This window comes from Macadamia integrifolia, chromosome 6 (genome assembly GCF_013358625.1).
Source record: "Macadamia integrifolia cultivar HAES 741 chromosome 6, SCU_Mint_v3, whole genome shotgun sequence".
NCBI classification, from domain to species: Eukaryota; Viridiplantae; Streptophyta; class Magnoliopsida; order Proteales; family Proteaceae; genus Macadamia; species Macadamia integrifolia.
In genome coordinates this window covers 36353952-36371763 of record NC_056562.1, presented here as the reverse complement: position 1 = coordinate 36371763, position 17812 = coordinate 36353952, and the positions used below count along the sequence as shown (strand labels likewise).

The window sequence follows — 17812 nt, the reverse complement described above, 5'->3', positions numbered from 1 at the left end:
TTTTTTTTTTTTTTTTGGGTAGAAAGTTTGAGCAAACTTTGATACCTTTATTCCGTTCTTCCTTTTGCTTTGTAAAAGAAGCACTCTGCATTGGATTACTACGAGTAGAAGACACTTGGAAACCATATTTGGTGACTATAGGACATTAAAGCCTTAAAGGATGCAGTCATTACAAGACCTTCCACTGGTGACGAAGTGCATTAAAGTGATCAAACCACTAATAACAGATCTCTTTTTTTGATACTCCTCTGATCTGATTGGAGAATAAATGAAAGTTCTACTTTAAGCACCCTTTGTTTTGTTCATCTAGACATGCTTTATGAAAACTATGAAAACATGAACTCATTATTTTTGAATTATGATCCATTCAAGTCTTGGAGTCAGTGCAAAAGTTTCAACTTCAGTGTTTTAAAGTCGATCAGAAAAGTTTCATTTGAGTTCTTGGGTCTTTCATACGTATTCCCATTCATCATTTTGTATGTGACGTCGTCTACCATCTGTAAAGTTTCTTCCATTCTACTATATCGTTCTTCTGTTTTGATGTTTTCAGCTGCAGACATCTCTGGATTCTAGAAACGTATCTATGATTAAATTTCAAAATATTATATTTTTTTTAATAATAAGCAACTTTCTTATTCAAAGGGAATTGAAATTATCAGGGGTAGCATCAAAATTTTTGAAAGGCTTTCTGAGATTTTGTAGTGGCTCTAATGTTAGTTTGGCTTATCCACAGGAACATCAGCCAAGGAGCTTTTAAGAACTACCATTTCTCAATGAACAGAAGGAAAAAGATGCCATCTTCATTCTAATACAGGTATGTAATGGGTTTTCTTTTTCTTTCCATGATTCATAAATTGTACTTATGGGCTAAGCAGAGGAAAAGGTGGCTTCTATTCTTGACCTCTCCTTCTATATATCAATGCAGAGTTTGAAGAGCAAAGACAGTAGAGCATGATGGAGGATCTCTGGACTATTTTTTGTGGGGAGTCTGATTGCTTATATGGGGGTGGAAAGCAGTGCTCTTCTGCTTTTATATCCTTCACCAATCCTTCTTCATGTATCAACAATGTCTTGGTCATTGCTTTCGATGTCCTGCTTCTGCCCATGTTGTTATTCAATTTCAATCACAAATCATCACCAGTAATGCTTCAGGCGCCCTCCCGCTTCCAAAACCTTTTGCCTTCTCAGATACTGTCTGCAATTTTTAATGGTGGTTTGGGGGTGGTTTACTTCAGTTATGGGATTTGGATACTGCAAGAGAACTTCAGAAATGTGCAGACTATACTACCCTTGCATCAGTGGCTGGTACTATTATCTCAAGGCTTTACATGGCTTCTACTTGCTTTAATCATTAGTCTTCGGGGAAAACAACTCCAAAAAGGATTTTTTAGGCTTTGGTCCATACTTGCCTGCTTGTTTGCAGGAATTCTCTGTGTTTGTTCTCTCTTGGCGGCCATCGAAGGGAAACAAGCATCTGTTAGGATTGTTTTGGATGCTTTATCTTTTCCAGGAGCAATTATATTTCTCTTATGCAGTTACAAGGTATACAAATATAAAGAAACTGGTGATGCAAACAACAGTGCTGCCCTCTATACACCTCTGACTGGTCAGGCCAATGGCAGTGATCAAACTGATTTGGGTAGCAACGTGACTCCTTTTGCTGATGCTGGATATATCAGTAAAATGACATTTTGGTGGTTAAACCCCTTGCTGAGGAAAGGTGAGGAGAAAACACTCGAGGAAGAAGATATACCTCGCTTATCTGAAGTAAACAGAGCAGAAACCAGTTACACCCTCTTCATGGAACAACTCAACAAACGCAAAGAGTCCCATTTGTCTAGCCCACCATCAATTTTGTGGACAATAGTCTCTTGCCACTGGAAAGCAATTTTAATTTCTGGGTTCTTCGCATTTGTCAAGATAATTGCACTGTCTGTTGGTCCTCTACTTCTTAATGCCTTCATTCAGGTTGCTGAAGGAAAACAACTCTTCAAATACGAGGGTTATGTATTAGCCCTATCTCTGTTTATTGCAAAATGCTTAGAATCCTTATCACAAAGGCAGTGGTACTTCCGAAGTAGAATGATTGGCCTCCAAGTCAGGTCTTTGCTCTCTGCAGCAATTTATAGAAAACAACTAAGACTCTCAAATGCTGCTAAGATGGTGCATTCAGCTGGTAATATAATGAACTATGTCACTGTAGATGCCTATAGAGTCGGTGAATTTCCTTACTGGTTGCATCAAATGTGGACAACATGTCTTCAGCTTTCCATTGCATTAGTGATTCTGTTCTATGCAGTGGGACTAGCAACATTCGCGGCCCTAGTTGTAATAATACTCGCTGTCCTCTGCAATACTCCCCTTGCCAAACTGCAGAACAAATTCCAGACTAAGCTCATGGTGGCACAAGATGAAAGGTTGAAGGCTTGTTCTGAGGCTCTTGTGAACATGAAGGTGTTGAAGCTGTATGCATGGGAGACCCATTTCAAGGATGTTATAGAAGGACTTAGGACTGAGGAATATACATGGTTGTCAGCTGTGCAAATGAGAAAAGCATATGACATGCTTCTGTTTTGGTCAGCCCCTGTCTTGGTCTCAGCAGCTACTTTTGGGGCATGCTACTTCCTTGGAACTCCTCTCAATGCTAGTAATGTTTTTACCTTTCTAGCAACTTTACGTCTTGTCCAGGATCCTGTTAGATCAATCCCTGATGTCATTGGAATGGTCATTCAAGCAAAGGTTTCATTAGAACGAATTGTCAAGTTTCTTGAGGCACCTCAGTTGCAAAATGAAAATATCAGGCAAAAGTGCAGAGTTGAGGAGTCCAGGATATCTATTTCTATAAAGTCCGCAAATCTTTCATGGGAAGAGAATCCATCTAGTCTCACACTAAGAAACATAAATCTAGTGGTAAAACCTGGTGAAAAAGTGGCTGTCTGTGGAGAGGTTGGTTCAGGAAAATCAACTCTTCTTGCAGTGATTCTTGGAGAAGTTCCACTTATAGGGGGTTCTGTAAGTTTTTCTCCCAACCATCATTATCATTTTATTTATGGTTGACAAGTAAATATTTCAGTTTTGTGAGAATATCTATTACTACATTTTACCTTGGGATGAAACTTGTTTGATATAGTTTATGATGCATAAAGCCAAAACTTAATGCCATATTCTCCGCGCCACTTTGGAGTTTAGTATTTTTGTACTTTATCTAAGACCTTTCTTATTTGAACGTCAGAGAGCGCATCCTTTCGTGATGTTCTGTTAGTTATTGAATATCAATTCCTAGCAGGGTATTGGCATGAATCTGCACATAAAAATTTTTAAATTCATGTAGAATGCATCTGATTTCTAAGGAGAAATCAAACCTGTCATCATTCATCGAAGACTGTCGAGTGTCATTAAGAAAAAAAAAGTTTGTGGATACATGTATTGTCATATCAGAACATGTCATCTTCATATGGTTCTTTTATTCCGTTTGAGTGTATTATATGAATTACTTTGGGGGCATGTCCAAGATAAATACCATATATATACAGATGTGTCTTGGAAGATCTTTGCACTGTGAGTGGCTGGCTACATATGGTTCAATGAAATCTACAATGGATTAATGGAATTATCAGCATTTCAGATCTCATTTTCATTTCTTAAAGTCAGAACTGGTCACTTCCTGCAATATCTATTCAAAATGACCTAAGTTTCTGATTACATTCTAAACTGAATAATCTTAACAATCGTCGTTGAGTTATAAATTCTGTTAATTGTTTATTTGCAAAATCAAGTTTATGGAGGTATAAACTTTCTTCTTGTTCATTTACAGATTCAAGTTTATGGAAAGATTGCCTATGTTTCTCAGATGCCATGGATTCAAACAGGAACAATACAAGAGAATATTCTATTTGGATCATCCATGGATAAGCAACGATATCAAGAAGTACTTGAGAAATGTTCATTGGTGAAGGACCTAGAGATGCTACCCTTTGGCGATCTAACTGAAATAGGAGTAAGAGGAATTAATTTAAGTGGTGGTCAGAAGCAGCGCATTCAACTTGCTCGCGCACTGTATCAAGATTCTGATATTTATCTATTGGATGATCCATTTAGTGCTGTTGATGCACAAACTGCCACAAGCCTATTTAATGTAAACTCAACCCTTACCTGCATGCAATTTATGCTATTTGGCTACCATCTCTTATTGAATGTCTAAATTGTGTGCCGCAGGAATATGTGATGGGAGCTCTATCAGGAAAGACAGTCATACTTGTGACCCACCAAGTTGATTTCCTTCCTGCATTTGATTCTGTTTTGGTTAGTTAGTAATCAAACTCTCGCTATTTGGGTACTTATCAGTTCTTGGTTCATTTCTTTTGTGTTGGCAATAGGATATTAACCTTAAGACGCACCTTCCTCTTTTTTTTTTTTTTTTTTTTTTTTTTTTTGGGGGGGGGGTGGTGTGGTGGTGTTGTTCTTGTTATGCATAGAGGGAGTACTGACATATTGCCTTGAATAATATAAGTAATTATTCTTCAACTAACAGGGATAAGGCTAGGTGTAGAAATAATAGGCCAGGGCCAAAACCTAAAATAAACTTTGCAAAGTTATACTACTGATTTTTGACAACACACTTTCAAAATGGTTTGACCAAAATCAATATTTATTTCTAGAAATCATTAAATACCCTGCTATACCCATATACTGAAGAGAACTAATGGCTGTAGGTGCCTAGTCCAGTTTTTCCATTAACGTGGTTGACAAACCAAAAGATGGTGGGAAGATAAGAAAGAATAATCTCTTGAATGAAATTTAAAAAGAAAATGAAAAAATTACAGACACAGAAATGGGAAATTAACCACTTTCCCCAGCTAGTTTAATAAATTTGCGTTATAAGCCATGCAAGTTTAAATGTACTTGGTATGGGGACATTAACCTTAAGAGGTACAAAGAGAGCTACTTAACAAAGATTGTATAGCATAAAAGAATATGAAGAAGAGGTTTTATAGCCTTAATCATTTTATGAAGTTCTTCTGTTGGCAGTTAATGTCTGATGGGGAAATCTTAGATGCTGCTCCTTATTACCAATTATTAGCCTCTAGTCAAGAGTTTCAAGAACTAGTCAATGCACACAAGGAGACTGCGGGTTCTGAAAGGCTAGCTGAGGTTTCTTCTCCCCAGATGGGTGAAATTTCTTCTGGAGAGATTAAGAAGTCATGCTCTGAGAAACAGATCAAAGGAACAGAAAGAGATCAGTTGATTAAAAAAGAAGAAAGGGAAGTTGGAGATACAGGCTTTAAGCCTTATATACAATATCTAAATCAGAACAAAGGCTTCTTTTATTTTGCAATTGCAAGTCTCTGTCACATCATATTTGTGGCTGGGCAGATATCTCAGAACACTTGGATGGCAGCTAATGTTCAGAATCCTCATGTTAGCAAATTGTTACTAATCATAGTCTACATGGTGATTGGATGTGGCTCAACATTTGTATTGCTCTTTAGATATATTGCAGCAGTTGTTTCGTGCATCCAGTCATCAAAGTCCATATTTTCTCAGCTATTGAACTCTCTTTTCCATGCACCGATGTCTTTTTATGACTCAACACCACTGGGACGGATATTGAGTCGGGTGAGTATCTCTAACATAAAACTTAACTATGAAGTATGCCTCAAAATTTTTGTGAGGCTTATCTTTCATTCTTGTACAGGTCTCTTCTGATTTGAGTATTGTAGACCTCGATATCCCATTCAGTCTGATCTTTACTTTTGGCTCTACCACAAATGTTTGTGTGAGTCTAGGAGTATTGGCTGTTGTTAATTGGCAAGTTCTATTTGTCTCCTTACCAATGATTTACTTGACACTACGGTTGCAGGTAATACCATATTCACATTTAAGTTTTCAAATTCCAGGTTCTCAAAATGCAATCTTCATTGTCTCTGACATAGCCACAAGGATCAATAATATCTGCTCCTGTGACTTACTAAATATTAGATTTAGCTAGGTTATGTCATAAATTATAGCTATATATATATATACATATATTTCATTTGCATAAACTTCTCATTCAGCATCTAGTAAACATAGCAACAAACATGATCTTGCAGAGACAAATCTAACCTCATTCAAATGGTCATAATTCAAATCTAATCTATTGGATGATAGTCAGAATGAAGGGTAAAGGAAAACTGCATGGATGCAATGAAACTGTTCTTATGATTGGATCACTTATATCCTTTGTTGGACCTGCCGAATGGCCCATTCCCCCTGCACATAAAGACATAGTCACAGAAATGCACCACATCATTGCAGATTGATTCTTCATGTTCTCTTTTCTGGATTTTTTTTTATTAGTCTATTTTGTTATTATGGCAGTGCCTCTCAGAAACTAACTATGCTGAATTTTGGTTTTAACCAACAGAAATACTACCTTGCTTCTGCAAAGGAGTTAATGCGGATCAATGGCACGACGAAATCTTCGGTAGCAAACCATCTAGCAGAATCCAATTCTGGAGCCATGACAATCAGAGCCTTTCAGGATGAAGAGAGATTTTTCGCTAAGAATCTCAATGTCATTGATAGAAATGCTAGCCCCTTTTTCCACAATTTTGCAGCAAATGAATGGTTGATCCAACGTTTAGAACTCTTAAGTGCCACTGTTCTTTCCTCCTCTGCTCTTGCCATGGTTTTGCTTCCTCCAGGAACTTTTGCCTCTGGTGGGCTCCATTGTTTTACTTCAGCTGTTGTGGTTTTCTTTTCTTCATACACCTTCATATCCCAACTAAATTTGTGAATCTGAGATCTTGCCCTCATGAGGAGGCTTGGAATATAATTCTGCATGCATTCACTGTTCAAATGCTCCATACTTAGAAGCAAAAGATGAAATGTGACTACAAATTGCTGAAATGTTTAAAAGTGAATTGAGCCTTATGCCTTCAGGCTTACTTCAACCTGAGAGTAGAAAATGCTCTAGGCTTAAGGTTCAATCCTCAACTGGGAGGCACATGATGCACATCCCTTGCACCATGAAATGTTCAGGATGATCATGTGCATAATAAAGTACAAATTAAGTGCCTATCAGAGTATTAGTATTAACACACAAACACACACACACACACACACACACACACACATATATATATATATATATATTAGAGGAAAAAATTTAGATAGGGTGTATTATTTTTCAGTTATTTTTATTTTTTCTTCATTGTCTTTCTTTCTTTCTTTTCTTTTTCCTTTTTTTTCTTTTTTCCTTATAAATTTCAAATATATTATGTATTCATTTGAATATTAAGTACCCCTGCTTGCAAGACTTATTATACAGCTCAGTAAGCTTATAAATCACCTCTTAAGCAAGAGGGAAAACTCTTAAGGCTTTCTATTTGAAAACAATGAAATGACTAACTACAGTTCTTGCATATGAAATCACCGGTTTGATACTTGCTTACTAATCTCTTGATTGCAGGATATGTTGGAATGGCACTATCTTATGGTCTTTCATTGAACATTTCACTCATTTTCGCTACTCAGAACCATTGTACACTAGCAAATTACATCATTTCTGTTGAAAGGCTAAACCAGTACCTGCATATACCCTGTGAAGCCCCTGAAGTCAGAGAAGAAAACCGGGCCCCACCAGGTTGGCCTGATGTGGGTAGGGTAGAGATCTGTGGTTTGAAGGTAGCTTATTTATAAGAAATTGTGACTGATCATTAATGTGATTTCAGCATTAATAATTCATGAAAAATAATTCACTAAGGAATTTTTTGTCAAGCAGATCAGATATAGGCCCGATACTCAACTTGTTCTTTCTGGGATCAGTTGTACATTTGAAGGAGGACATAAGATTGGTATCGTTGGTCGCACTGGTAGTGGGAAAACAACTTTGATCAGTGCTCTGTTTCGCCTCGTGGAGCCAGCAGACGGAAAGATCATCATAGACAACCTTGACATCTCCATGATAGGGCTTCATGATCTGAGGTCACGAATTGGGATCATACCTCAAGATCCTACACTTTTCAATGGGACCATAAGATACAATTTGGATCCCTTATCAGAATATACAGACGAGGAAATATGGGAGGTATGACTAGAACTGTTAGTGTGTGGTTGCTTTAGAGTTATGTTAGCTTATTAAACCACCAAGAACAACGACTGTGGCTCCAGGATTCCTATTACAAATTTACAATAAGTTAAAACTTAAAATTGCTTTGATCATTTCTCCCAATACCAAGCTGCAGGAGCTGTGTTTCCAACAGTGAAATATTCCAAAATTCTAATTTCTGGTATTGAGTGACTATTGACTGCTGAAGCCTGTAAGACCACTTGATAAAATGACTCTCGAATTGATTGCTTGTTTATCCTACATGACTAAGGGATATCTATTACTCTGACTGTGGGAGACTGCTTGGGCAGTTGGGCATGCCATTATATGCATACAAAACTGAATAGGTCACGAAACTAGCTATGTGAGTCGATAACTCAACCAAGAAAATGCTCGTCAAGTTAGCCGGTTTTCTAGTAAGACAGAGTTGTGGACTTGCTATTTGGTAGGGAAGAATCTGTCATGTATGAGATTTGACCAGTGAACTCTTGAACATAGATCATAAACTTGATAGAAATGTTAAACCTTTGAGACAGTTCATCTTTTATCGAGTTGGAAGGAAAATCGATTAGAAGATAGACGGAAATTCTCTAGTTAAGAAGCCTGATGTGATTGTGAAAATTTTCACAATAGCTTTGGAAACTTGTTCCATGTTAAGCAGAATTAGTAGTTATTTGAAAGATGGATTTGGTGTCATCACCAGTAGCAGTTTCAGTTTGACTTTCTATTGCTAATTGCTTTTACGTTCTTGCAATTTGAAAGGTCCTTAAAAAATGCCAGCTCCATGAGGCTGTGCAAGACAAAGACAAGGGCCTTGATGCTTTAGGTAAGTTACATATATGGGCTGTCTTTTATTTATTTCTTTCATATTTATGAGCTATGAAACACTTAACAACCTGAAATCACAGTAATTGAAGATGGATCAAATTGGAGCATGGGACAGCGGCAGTTATTCTGTTTGGGTCGTGCTCTATTACGAAGAAGTCGGATATTGGTGCTTGATGAAGCTACTGCATCAGTAGACAATGCAACAGATGCAATACTCCAGAAAACCATAAGGACCGAATTTGCAGATCGCACAGTTATTACGGTGGCACACAGAGTACCAACAGTAATGGACTGCACAAAGGTGCTTGCCATGAGTGATGGTAAGTAAAGAAGGAATGCTGTTAAAATGTTTTATAGATACTAGCTACCTTCTAGTAGCCTAATGCTACCCAGTTTGTCATTTATTTTGGTATCAAAAGGGTAAATAAAAAAAGTACTATTGAGTTTTGTCGAGTTCTATGAAAATAAAATTACCAATGAAAGCATGAACCCATTGCCAACCTAGTCAACTTAATTTCTCCAATAAAATAAAATAAAAATTAGATAATTATCAAGTGCTTGGTTGACTGTGTGAGTGTCTTAAGCCTTTTATTCTCCATTTTTCAGGAAAAGTAGTGGAGTATGATGAACCAACAACATTGATGAAGAGAGAAGGATCATTGTTTGGCAAGCTTGTTAAGGAATACTGGTCACATTTCAACTCAGCTAATCAACAATAGCTAATGAAAAACAGTGCAACAAGTAGTTTAAGGAGATTTCATTGGCTATTTATGGTTTGCTATTTACGGTTCAATGGACACTGAGCCAATTTTCTCTTTCCATGTAACTATCATGCTATAAAGAAATTAACTTTTTGATTCAAAACAGTAGTATCTATTACACAATTATGTACTATGCATCCAAATTCAGTTCTAGTGTTCTCAAGCCCCAACTCATGCATTTGTGATTTTTAATCTTTCATTGGACCTTGAAAGAGAAAGAATGAGAAGGGACAGGCTCCAAATGGCTCAGCAAGGCCACTAAATCTTCTAAAGAACTACACACACACAGACTTGAACCAGAACTGTCTCCCCCATTTTCTAATGGGACTATCCGACATGGTTTCTTGACATACCCATCACTCTTTTTTCTGGGTATGATTGCCATGCCCATCACACTTGTTAGATTTTAGCTTTGAGAAGTACAGGATGTGGCTAAGGGTGAGATATAGATTCATAACATTACAATCAGAGAAATAGAGTCTGAGGGCATATCTGTAACTTTATGAACTTCGAAGGATGGTGAAAGGGCCCTATATCACATGGACCCATCCATTGTTTGCCATGTGGCGACCCATGATATATAAAAATCATCACTAACATGGTAGGGTTGCTCCATTGCGACCTAATGGTTGCAGGTTCGAATCGAGAAACAGCCACTCCGCAAAGCGAGTATAACACTGCATACATTATGACCCTCCTTAGCCCCACAGTGGCAGGAGCCTCGTGCACAGGGTACGCCCTGTGATCACTAACAACCATGGAGTCATGACTAGGTCCTCTATGGCTCTATCACATGGACCAACCATTGGTTGCCATGTGGACCCTGATGGATAAAAATAATCACTAGCAATTAAGGAGTCATGACAAGTTTAAAACCTGTAAAACTTCCCTTACCAATATTTTCCTATGAACTCTCCTTGGTGTACAAAACCCCTCTCATCCGGGGGGTTCAATAAATTAGACCAGATAAACTCACATTTGAAGAACATTAGACTAATAACTATTATAAAAAAATCTGTTTCCTTGGGTGATCATTGAGTACAACAACCAAAGATGACAAACATGAAAGAAATTAAATTAACATGAATTAGTGAGATAATTAAGGTAATTGTGCCTCATTAATACACATTGAACAAGTAAAAACATCTCTGTCAGCTGTGAACAGAAAAAAAAAAAAAAAAAAAAAAAAAAAAGATATGGTGGTGACAGAACACTAACCAACATTGGATTTAGACCAACTATCACAGTTTCTACAGCAAGTGATAAGAAAGTTTCTACATGAAGTGATAAGAAAGTGTAGAATTTTTTAAGGTCCTCCAAGTATTGCATTCTCGATGTCTTCCCTACTCAGAGCATAACTGAATCTCCTCTCCACATCCTTCTCTAGATTTCCAGGTCCACTCTTCAGGTACCTGGATCACAAATCAGATGTTGTCAATCCACAATGATGGGCATTCATAAGGTATTCTGCAAGTATGAAAGCCAAGCCAAAGAACTATATATTTTGTCCAGAATATTCCAAAGCTAATCCCCCCCTCCAAATGATGAATAAAACTGTTCAGGTACATAAACATGCTCTCACAAAACTTATGCAAGAGCCCACAAAACACAAATCTGCAATCCAAAAACTCCAATGTGGATCTACAATAATGTATTGACAGGAAGCCACAGAAGACCGAGATGCATCCTGCTCATCTAACTCATCAGCAATGAAACTGGCCAATTTTAGTTCCACGTATGAATGAACTGCTGATAGATTGGCAAGCAAATCTTACCCTAAAAAAATATAAAAAAATAAAAATTTGAGGGGGGTGGGTCCATGAGGCCTGGCCCATCTCTCATGAATGATCTCATGACAACATAAGTGTGAAAAACTCTTCTCAATCAGTAAAATCAATAGTTTATTAAGATTAAAAGCTCCACCTTCTGCACACAGAGTGAGTGCAATGCTAGCATTGCAACATCAAGTGTAAGTAGTTTTGTGTTTGTATGTACTATTTTGTACAAAAAATATGAAACCAAATTTTGATTCGAGCTTTGAAATCTCATTCTAAACATCAGTCCAAACCCATGCCAGAGCAGGCTGATCACAAACATCTCTTTGTGACTACTAGTGTTATTATTGCATCTCATCATGATTATTAAATTCATATATTTGGACTTGTTAATGATAATGCTAGTAGTGATCTATTTGTGGTTTCTAGTATCCGCAGTTTTTGGTTAAGGTCAGGTTCAGGTCTTGTAGAACTGTGAGTTATCATGCACCTACTAGCACAGCATTAGAACAACAGCAATCTTAATCTGAAATTTGTTACTGCAGACAGCATTTAGCCTCTAAACCCAATTTACCCTTTTTTTTCTTTGGGTTTGGCGCATTTTCATATCAGATAAGCTTGTACTTATGACGGTTCTACACCCCGCCCCCAAACAAAAAAAGATGTAAATTCTAAAGCGATCGAGAAACGATAAACAGAAGGAAACCCATCATCTGATCATTGAAAATACTCGAACTAATCCATAACCCACCGATTGCCCACAAGGGTTGGATCGAAGGAAGCAGAACAAAGTTATTTGAACAAACCTTATATAAAGATCGGTGACATGAAGAGATAACTGAGCATGCCAATCAAGCTTTTCTATTAACCAAACGGTTCGATCTTCTTTACTCTGATAGAATCCTAATTTCTTCAGCCAAGCCTCTATGCAAGGAAGACTGTGAGAATACAAGGGTTTCTTTTTCTCGGGAAGCTTTTTAAGCCATTCTTCTTCTGCGGGTGACAGCTCTGTCTCAAAAGATTTTGAGAAAACCCGGAGTTTCCTTCTGGAAGGAGCTAGAGTTTGAGGATACCCTGTGAATTTCGAGAAACGGAAGGAGCAAAAAGTAGTGAACTGGAGAGCATCCGCAGGATTTGTAGAGGGCAGCAATGGTGAGATGTTGGAGCTGATCAATTTAGACGCAGGAATGGCGGCCATTTTTTTCAATTTTATCAAACTTTGAGATCTTTCATAGCTTTTCTTTCTTTAATGTAGCAGAGACCAGAGAGTTCAGAGGTTCCTCACTAAATTTTTGAGGAAGATAACCTTGTCGAAAAGAAAACAGTGAGAAAAGCTTGCCAGCAAATACCGGTATCCGTATCTGCCGATGCCGATGCCGATGCCGATGCCGATGCCGGTGCACCAACATATAAGGTCGTATCGAATAAAATATAAATAGTTTACAGGGACTTGGGGGTTAATTCGAGGAATTAAGGTTGCAACTTGCAAAATGGTTTGGTTTGGTTTGGTTTTTTTTTTTTTTCGTTATAGATAGATATGTTTCTCTATTTTTTCTGGGTCCATAGTAATCAATTTATTATTCGACAAGTAAAACTTGTTCCTATGGTGATCCTTCAAAATGTGTCACGATGGATAATTGATCTTAAATTATCTCCTATACTGAATCTTAGCCTGCATATTTCTCCTATTTTGAATGACCATTTTGCTTCAATTTATTAACACTGTTCACTTCTAATTAGCCTATTTTAATATTTGCTTGTGATAATCTGTTACAAGTGTTTTCGTAGTCTTAATGACTTATTGATTATGTGCTCCACCCTAAGGTCGAAGTTTCAAGGTTTGCATATAACGAAAAGATTGTTATAATCCACTAACTAAAGAAGTTGGATGTGCCTTTGGTATTTTATGTTAAGATCAGTTTATTTTTATGAGAATGGACTATGGCACGGCAAGGGTACACAGATGAAATTGTGGCAAGGAGTTTTTTCAAAGACTCAAAGCAGCAGCAGCTTCAATGGGACACCAAATAGAAAAAGTTTTAATAGATTCACAAGTGTTGGAGGGCTGAATAATTCCTAATCCAAAGAATATTGTGTGGCTATAAAGTTTCTCCCTGTTCTATTGAAAATTTATAGTTTTAAACAATGATAAGTTTGTATTTGTTAACTTTGATGATGGGGTTGTAAGAATGATTTTAGTGCTTAGCTACTAGAGCCATGGATAGGGATGTTATGAATAAATTTCTTGCCCTATCACAACGTTTTGTTTTTGTCTTTTTTTTTTTTTTTTTTTTTTTTTATCCTCATCATGTGGGTCTTATGTAGATAATCAACGGTATGAAAAGTCCTCGTCCCCCCTCCAAAAAAAAAAAGGAGGGGAAAGTCAAAATTTGATTTTATGGACCACCAACTAAGTGAAGTTTTGATCCTTTTTTCTCTTAATTTTTTAGAACTTTGGAGGCACTTTGACCCATAAAAGTAAGCTTATTTTGGGTTAAGAAGTCCTTTGTAATATGGATCCATCAAAATAATTATTAATTTCCCATGAAATGGAAATTCATGAACATAAAAAATTCACCAATCTTTATGAAGTCATAAGACCCTTAGTATTTTTTTTTTTTTTTTTTTTTTTTTTTTTTGTGGGTGTTGGTCCACATAATTGCACGGATGTGCAACCATGTTAGCTATATTTGCCATATGGTAAGTTAGATGAAGTTCAAATTTTACATTCATATGGTTCATCCATCCCACCCTCTTCCCTACTTTAGTGGAGAGAGAGAGGTCACAGTTTTAGGTATAAGTATCAGAGCTGCCTTATTCGTAGATTCATATGATATTAACCATGACCAATTGGTAGATTCATATTGATATTGACCATGAGCAATACCAATACTAGACCGATATGGTACAAACATCCATTTATTTAATTTTTTTTTTTTAAACAATGTCAATATTGGGAACTAATCCTTGGGGGGAGAGAGAGAGCTTCTCGCTTCTGTATCAGAATGTTTTGTAGTTGTATGAAGATACACACTAGCTTACTTGAAAGAGTTTTGAAAGTTTGGTGTGACCATCATTGTTATGCCAGGCAAAACTTTTTTTTAATTTATTTCTTTAAGCATTACTTTATGATTCCAATTATATATATGTAGGATGAGGGAAGTCAAAGTTGTAAAAATGGAAATCTATGCACGCACAAAATATAACGAATATAGAAATAGAAGGTTATATATGATTCCCCAGGAGGTCAGGAGAGCAATAAAGATTAGAGAAAAAGTTACAAACTCTCCCCCTCACGTTTATCAGTATTTACAAAGAAATACCAATAAGTCACTAACCTAAGTAACCCATCCTACAAATTTATAGGGCAAATAAAGAAATACAATTTCCTGATGTAAACCCTAAAATTTTGTTCCCCCGGGACTTTTAACGACCCTTCAGAGGCAAGCCACAACACAAACTACAGAATGTAAGACATCACCCATCAACAATAGTCACGAAGAGAAGATGATTGTTACACTCAGATCAAAATCTCTCTACAATGGAGGATGATGGATGAGATTGTAAAGAGGTAATTGAAGTTCTGAGAAAAACTGAAACTTGGAAAAAAAATAAGTGCAGAAGAATGTTAAGCAAAATGATGTATAGAACTTGAAAATGTGGGTTCTCATCAAATTAACCCCCAACCATTCCAATCTGAATTCTGATCCAAAATGTCAACTGGTTGTAACATCCTTACAAAATACAAAGAACAGTTTCCTAAATTTTTAAACAATCTATAAAACACAGAAAACCAAGTCACGTTTCCGGTTTGTACATGACAACTGGACTACTCTCCCACAAAATCAGCTACAGATGAACAGAGGCAACAGCAGAAGTAAGCAACTCATGGGACAACTCATGGGACATATCCATTCTCAAGGACTGGGTGAGTTCTAGTCACTGCTGCAGAAGGCATTTTATTTGGTCCAATCCAGATTGTCTTGAAAGACTCACCTTGATCAGCTTTTCTCTCCATTTTCAGAAATTTCTTTGCCTTCTTGAGCCTAACAACAAGCATGGCAACAACAAAACCCAAAACCAATCCCACAAACCCACAAAGTCCTATCACCCACCACTTCCACAGCTTCCATAGCCGCCTCGCTTTGCTCACATTCATCTTGGGTTGTTCGACGACAATGGAGAAATGGCCTTGATTGTGTGTGAAACATACATTGGGAATGGTCATTTTAGAAAGAGAAACTGTACCATCGAGGTTGAATGTAACACATCTAACAGTCGTCGAATTAGAACCTGGAGGCAACTGGAACTGGGGAAAATGAACAGAAATGGGATCCCTTGTCACGTTGAGATTGAGAGAGGAAATGGTTTTGGAGCTCAAATTGGAGGCGTCGTAAACCCTGAAACCAATCACAGGAGTAACCAATGAATAGCCTGGTACACTGTAGTAATTGGAAGACCAATTGCCCAGATTTTGATAGACGATGGCTAATCTCTTCACGAAAGGTTGAGAAATGATTCTGGGTGGCAACCGGAAAGCGCTAACATTGGCTCCTCTGGCCCATAAGCTACCACTTCTGAACCGGATAACAGAGGTTTTCATGCCTGAAAATTTTGCAGGGAGAGATGCTTTGTATAGAATGGCGGTATGAGGTCGGACAAGAGCTTTGTAAGCGTACTGTTGAAGAAGAACATCTAAAGAAATGCGAGCAGAGTCGTCCTGTAGGTTTTGGGCAAAGGATGAGAGGAAAAGAGAGACAATGATGCCGATGAAAGACAAGCTTCTGTAACCCATGGAAATGAATCTCAACTCGTCCAATTTTTTCAATCAGCATTGCAAGAAATGGATTAGTTTGCATTGGATGAACGATCCGAAAGAAAAACAGGAAAACTCATCATCAGATCTGTTGCTTTTACTTTCCTCTCTGTATGAGAGGAAGATTTGAGATCCAACCCATAAGCATCAAACAAAACCAATGATGGGTTCCTGAAGAAAAAAAAAATCACTGCCTAATGATTCATTCCACGAGGGAGAAAAAGGAGGAAGAAATGGAAAAGAGGGTGGAGGGAGGACCTGCAACAGGTGGAAGATTGAATGACCAGGGGAGAGATGAAGGTGGGCTAGCTTATATCTGAAAGCTGCAGATACTGGAAAAAAGGAGGGTCCCCGGTGTTCAAAGTGCAGGTGTCTGATGAAGGTTAAAAGGAAATCCTAGAGAAGCTGCAGCAATGGCGGAAAATCACGCAAGAGAGAAAGCAACACAGGGTAAAGGGAAAGCTAGAGGCCGGAGCAGAAGAGGTGGTCAGGCACCATATGTAACGCAGGAAAACCCAGAATGGTGATTGCAGATGGTCCCCGACCACCTAAAGCCACAAACGAAGGCCTCTGGGGTTTTTTTCTTTTTCTCTCTCCCTTTGAATTGCCTTTTTTTAAACGACAAAGTTTTCCTTCACCTGAGTGAAGGAATGATGACCATGGTCCGCTTGGGTGGTTGAGAGGGAATAGTGAAGGCACGTCGGACCTCCAATTAGTAAGAGATAGGGTGGGGGTCCTTAGAAGGGACAGGGATCTTTACCAATGTTCCCTTGCGCATCAGACGATAGGCACATATCTATGATGGTCGTATGTGCATTAGACGCACTCTTTTCTTTCATTCATTCTTTCTTTCTTTTCTTTTTCTTTTTCTTTTTCTTTTTCTTTTTTTCTTTCTTTTTTTTTTTTTTTTTTTTTTTTTTTTTTGCATTAGACGCACTTGAGAAGATCTTTTTCTGGTTAGGAGTACTAATAACCTTAGGTTATATTTGATGGATCCGGCTTGTCTCCAACGACTGATACTTCAACAAACATCCAACGATGAGCCGAATGATCGACACATGGTAAAGATAAATCGGACAGCCTTTCAAATCCTAAAGCAGGATCAATTGCAAATCTCTAAAAGTCCCCTTGCTGGTGCCGGTGCTCGCCTCTAAAACCTCTGAATGAAAGTCCCTATGAGATCGATTTCAAAACGTCGGCGAGGTCTACGATTGTTCACAGAGAGGAGAAATAAGAGAAGGGAAGGAGTGTCAAAATGATTGGATTTTTCGTCGGCGAGGTCTGCAATCGTTCACCGAGAGGAGAAATAAGAGAACAAAAGGAGTGTCGAATAATCACGGATTTCTTGTCGGCAAGCTCTGCGAACGTTCAGCGATTTGAGAAATAACCAAAAGAGGGCCAAAGTTCATTGAACCGTCCGATTTATCTTCGCCACATGTTGATCATCTGACTCGTCGTTGGATGCACATTGGAGCGTCAGTCGTTGGAGATGAGCGGGATCCATTTTTGATAGCCAACGAAAGAAAAGGAAAAAAAAAGT

At 37.8% G+C, this 17812-nt stretch overlaps 3 protein-coding genes across 4 annotated transcripts; 1 reads left to right on the top strand and 2 right to left on the bottom strand.

The window, feature by feature from the left end:
- The first annotated feature begins 194 nt into the window (after positions 1 to 194).
- Positions 195 to 9784, top strand: LOC122082457 (ABC transporter C family member 10-like). Its single transcript, XM_042650036.1, has 13 exons — positions 195 to 499; positions 734 to 814; positions 926 to 3012; positions 3815 to 4135; positions 4216 to 4302; positions 5029 to 5616; positions 5696 to 5860; positions 6407 to 6701; positions 7454 to 7668; positions 7766 to 8071; positions 8855 to 8918; positions 9001 to 9240; positions 9527 to 9784. Exons 3-13 carry the CDS (start codon positions 952 to 954, stop codon positions 9637 to 9639), a joined length of 4455 nt encoding a protein of 1484 aa, XP_042505970.1. The 5' UTR covers positions 195 to 499; positions 734 to 814; positions 926 to 951; the 3' UTR covers positions 9640 to 9784.
- On the bottom strand, positions 6696 to 12879 carry LOC122082460. 2 transcript variants are annotated; one of them, XR_006141319.1, is made up of 3 exons: positions 12263 to 12879; positions 10900 to 11093; positions 6696 to 6832 (listed from the first exon to the last, which is right to left on the bottom strand). XR_006141319.1 is itself a non-coding variant. In XM_042650038.1 (2 exons), the coding sequence occupies exons 1-2, from the start codon at positions 12652 to 12654 to the stop codon at positions 10988 to 10990; spliced, it is 498 nt and encodes a 165-aa protein (XP_042505972.1). In that variant the 5' UTR covers positions 12655 to 12879; the 3' UTR covers positions 10683 to 10987. The 2 variants fall into 2 exon arrangements, 1 of the variants encoding a protein (XP_042505972.1); XM_042650038.1 differs by lacking the exon at positions 6696 to 6832 and having other exon boundaries at positions 10683 to 11093.
- A 2475-nt stretch (positions 12880 to 15354) lies between these two features.
- Positions 15355 to 16251, bottom strand: LOC122082263. Its single transcript, XM_042649726.1, has one exon. The coding sequence runs from the start codon at positions 16249 to 16251 to the stop codon at positions 15355 to 15357; it is 897 nt and encodes a 298-aa protein (XP_042505660.1).
- Positions 16252 to 17812: the final 1561 nt, after the last annotated feature.

Coding starts and splice junctions, on each gene's coding strand:
- LOC122082263 (XM_042649726.1), bottom strand. CDS start 16,251: ATGGGTTACAGAAGCTTGTCTTTCATCGGCATCATTGTCTCTCTTTTC.
- LOC122082457 (XM_042650036.1), top strand. CDS start 952: ATGATGGAGGATCTCTGGACTATTTTTTGTGGGGAGTCTGATTGCTTA. Junction 3,013..3,814: donor TTCCACTTATAGGGGGTTCT/GTAAGTTTTTCT, acceptor GTTCATTTACAG/ATTCAAGTTTATGGAAAGAT. Junction 8,072..8,854: donor CAGACGAGGAAATATGGGAG/GTATGACTAGAA, acceptor GCAATTTGAAAG/GTCCTTAAAAAATGCCAGCT.
- LOC122082460 (XM_042650038.1), bottom strand. CDS start 12,654: ATGGCCGCCATTCCTGCGTCTAAATTGATCAGCTCCAACATCTCACCA. Junction 11,094..12,262: donor GTCACCGATCTTTATATAAG/GTTTGTTCAAAT, acceptor TTTGTGATCCAG/GTACCTGAAGAGTGGACCTG.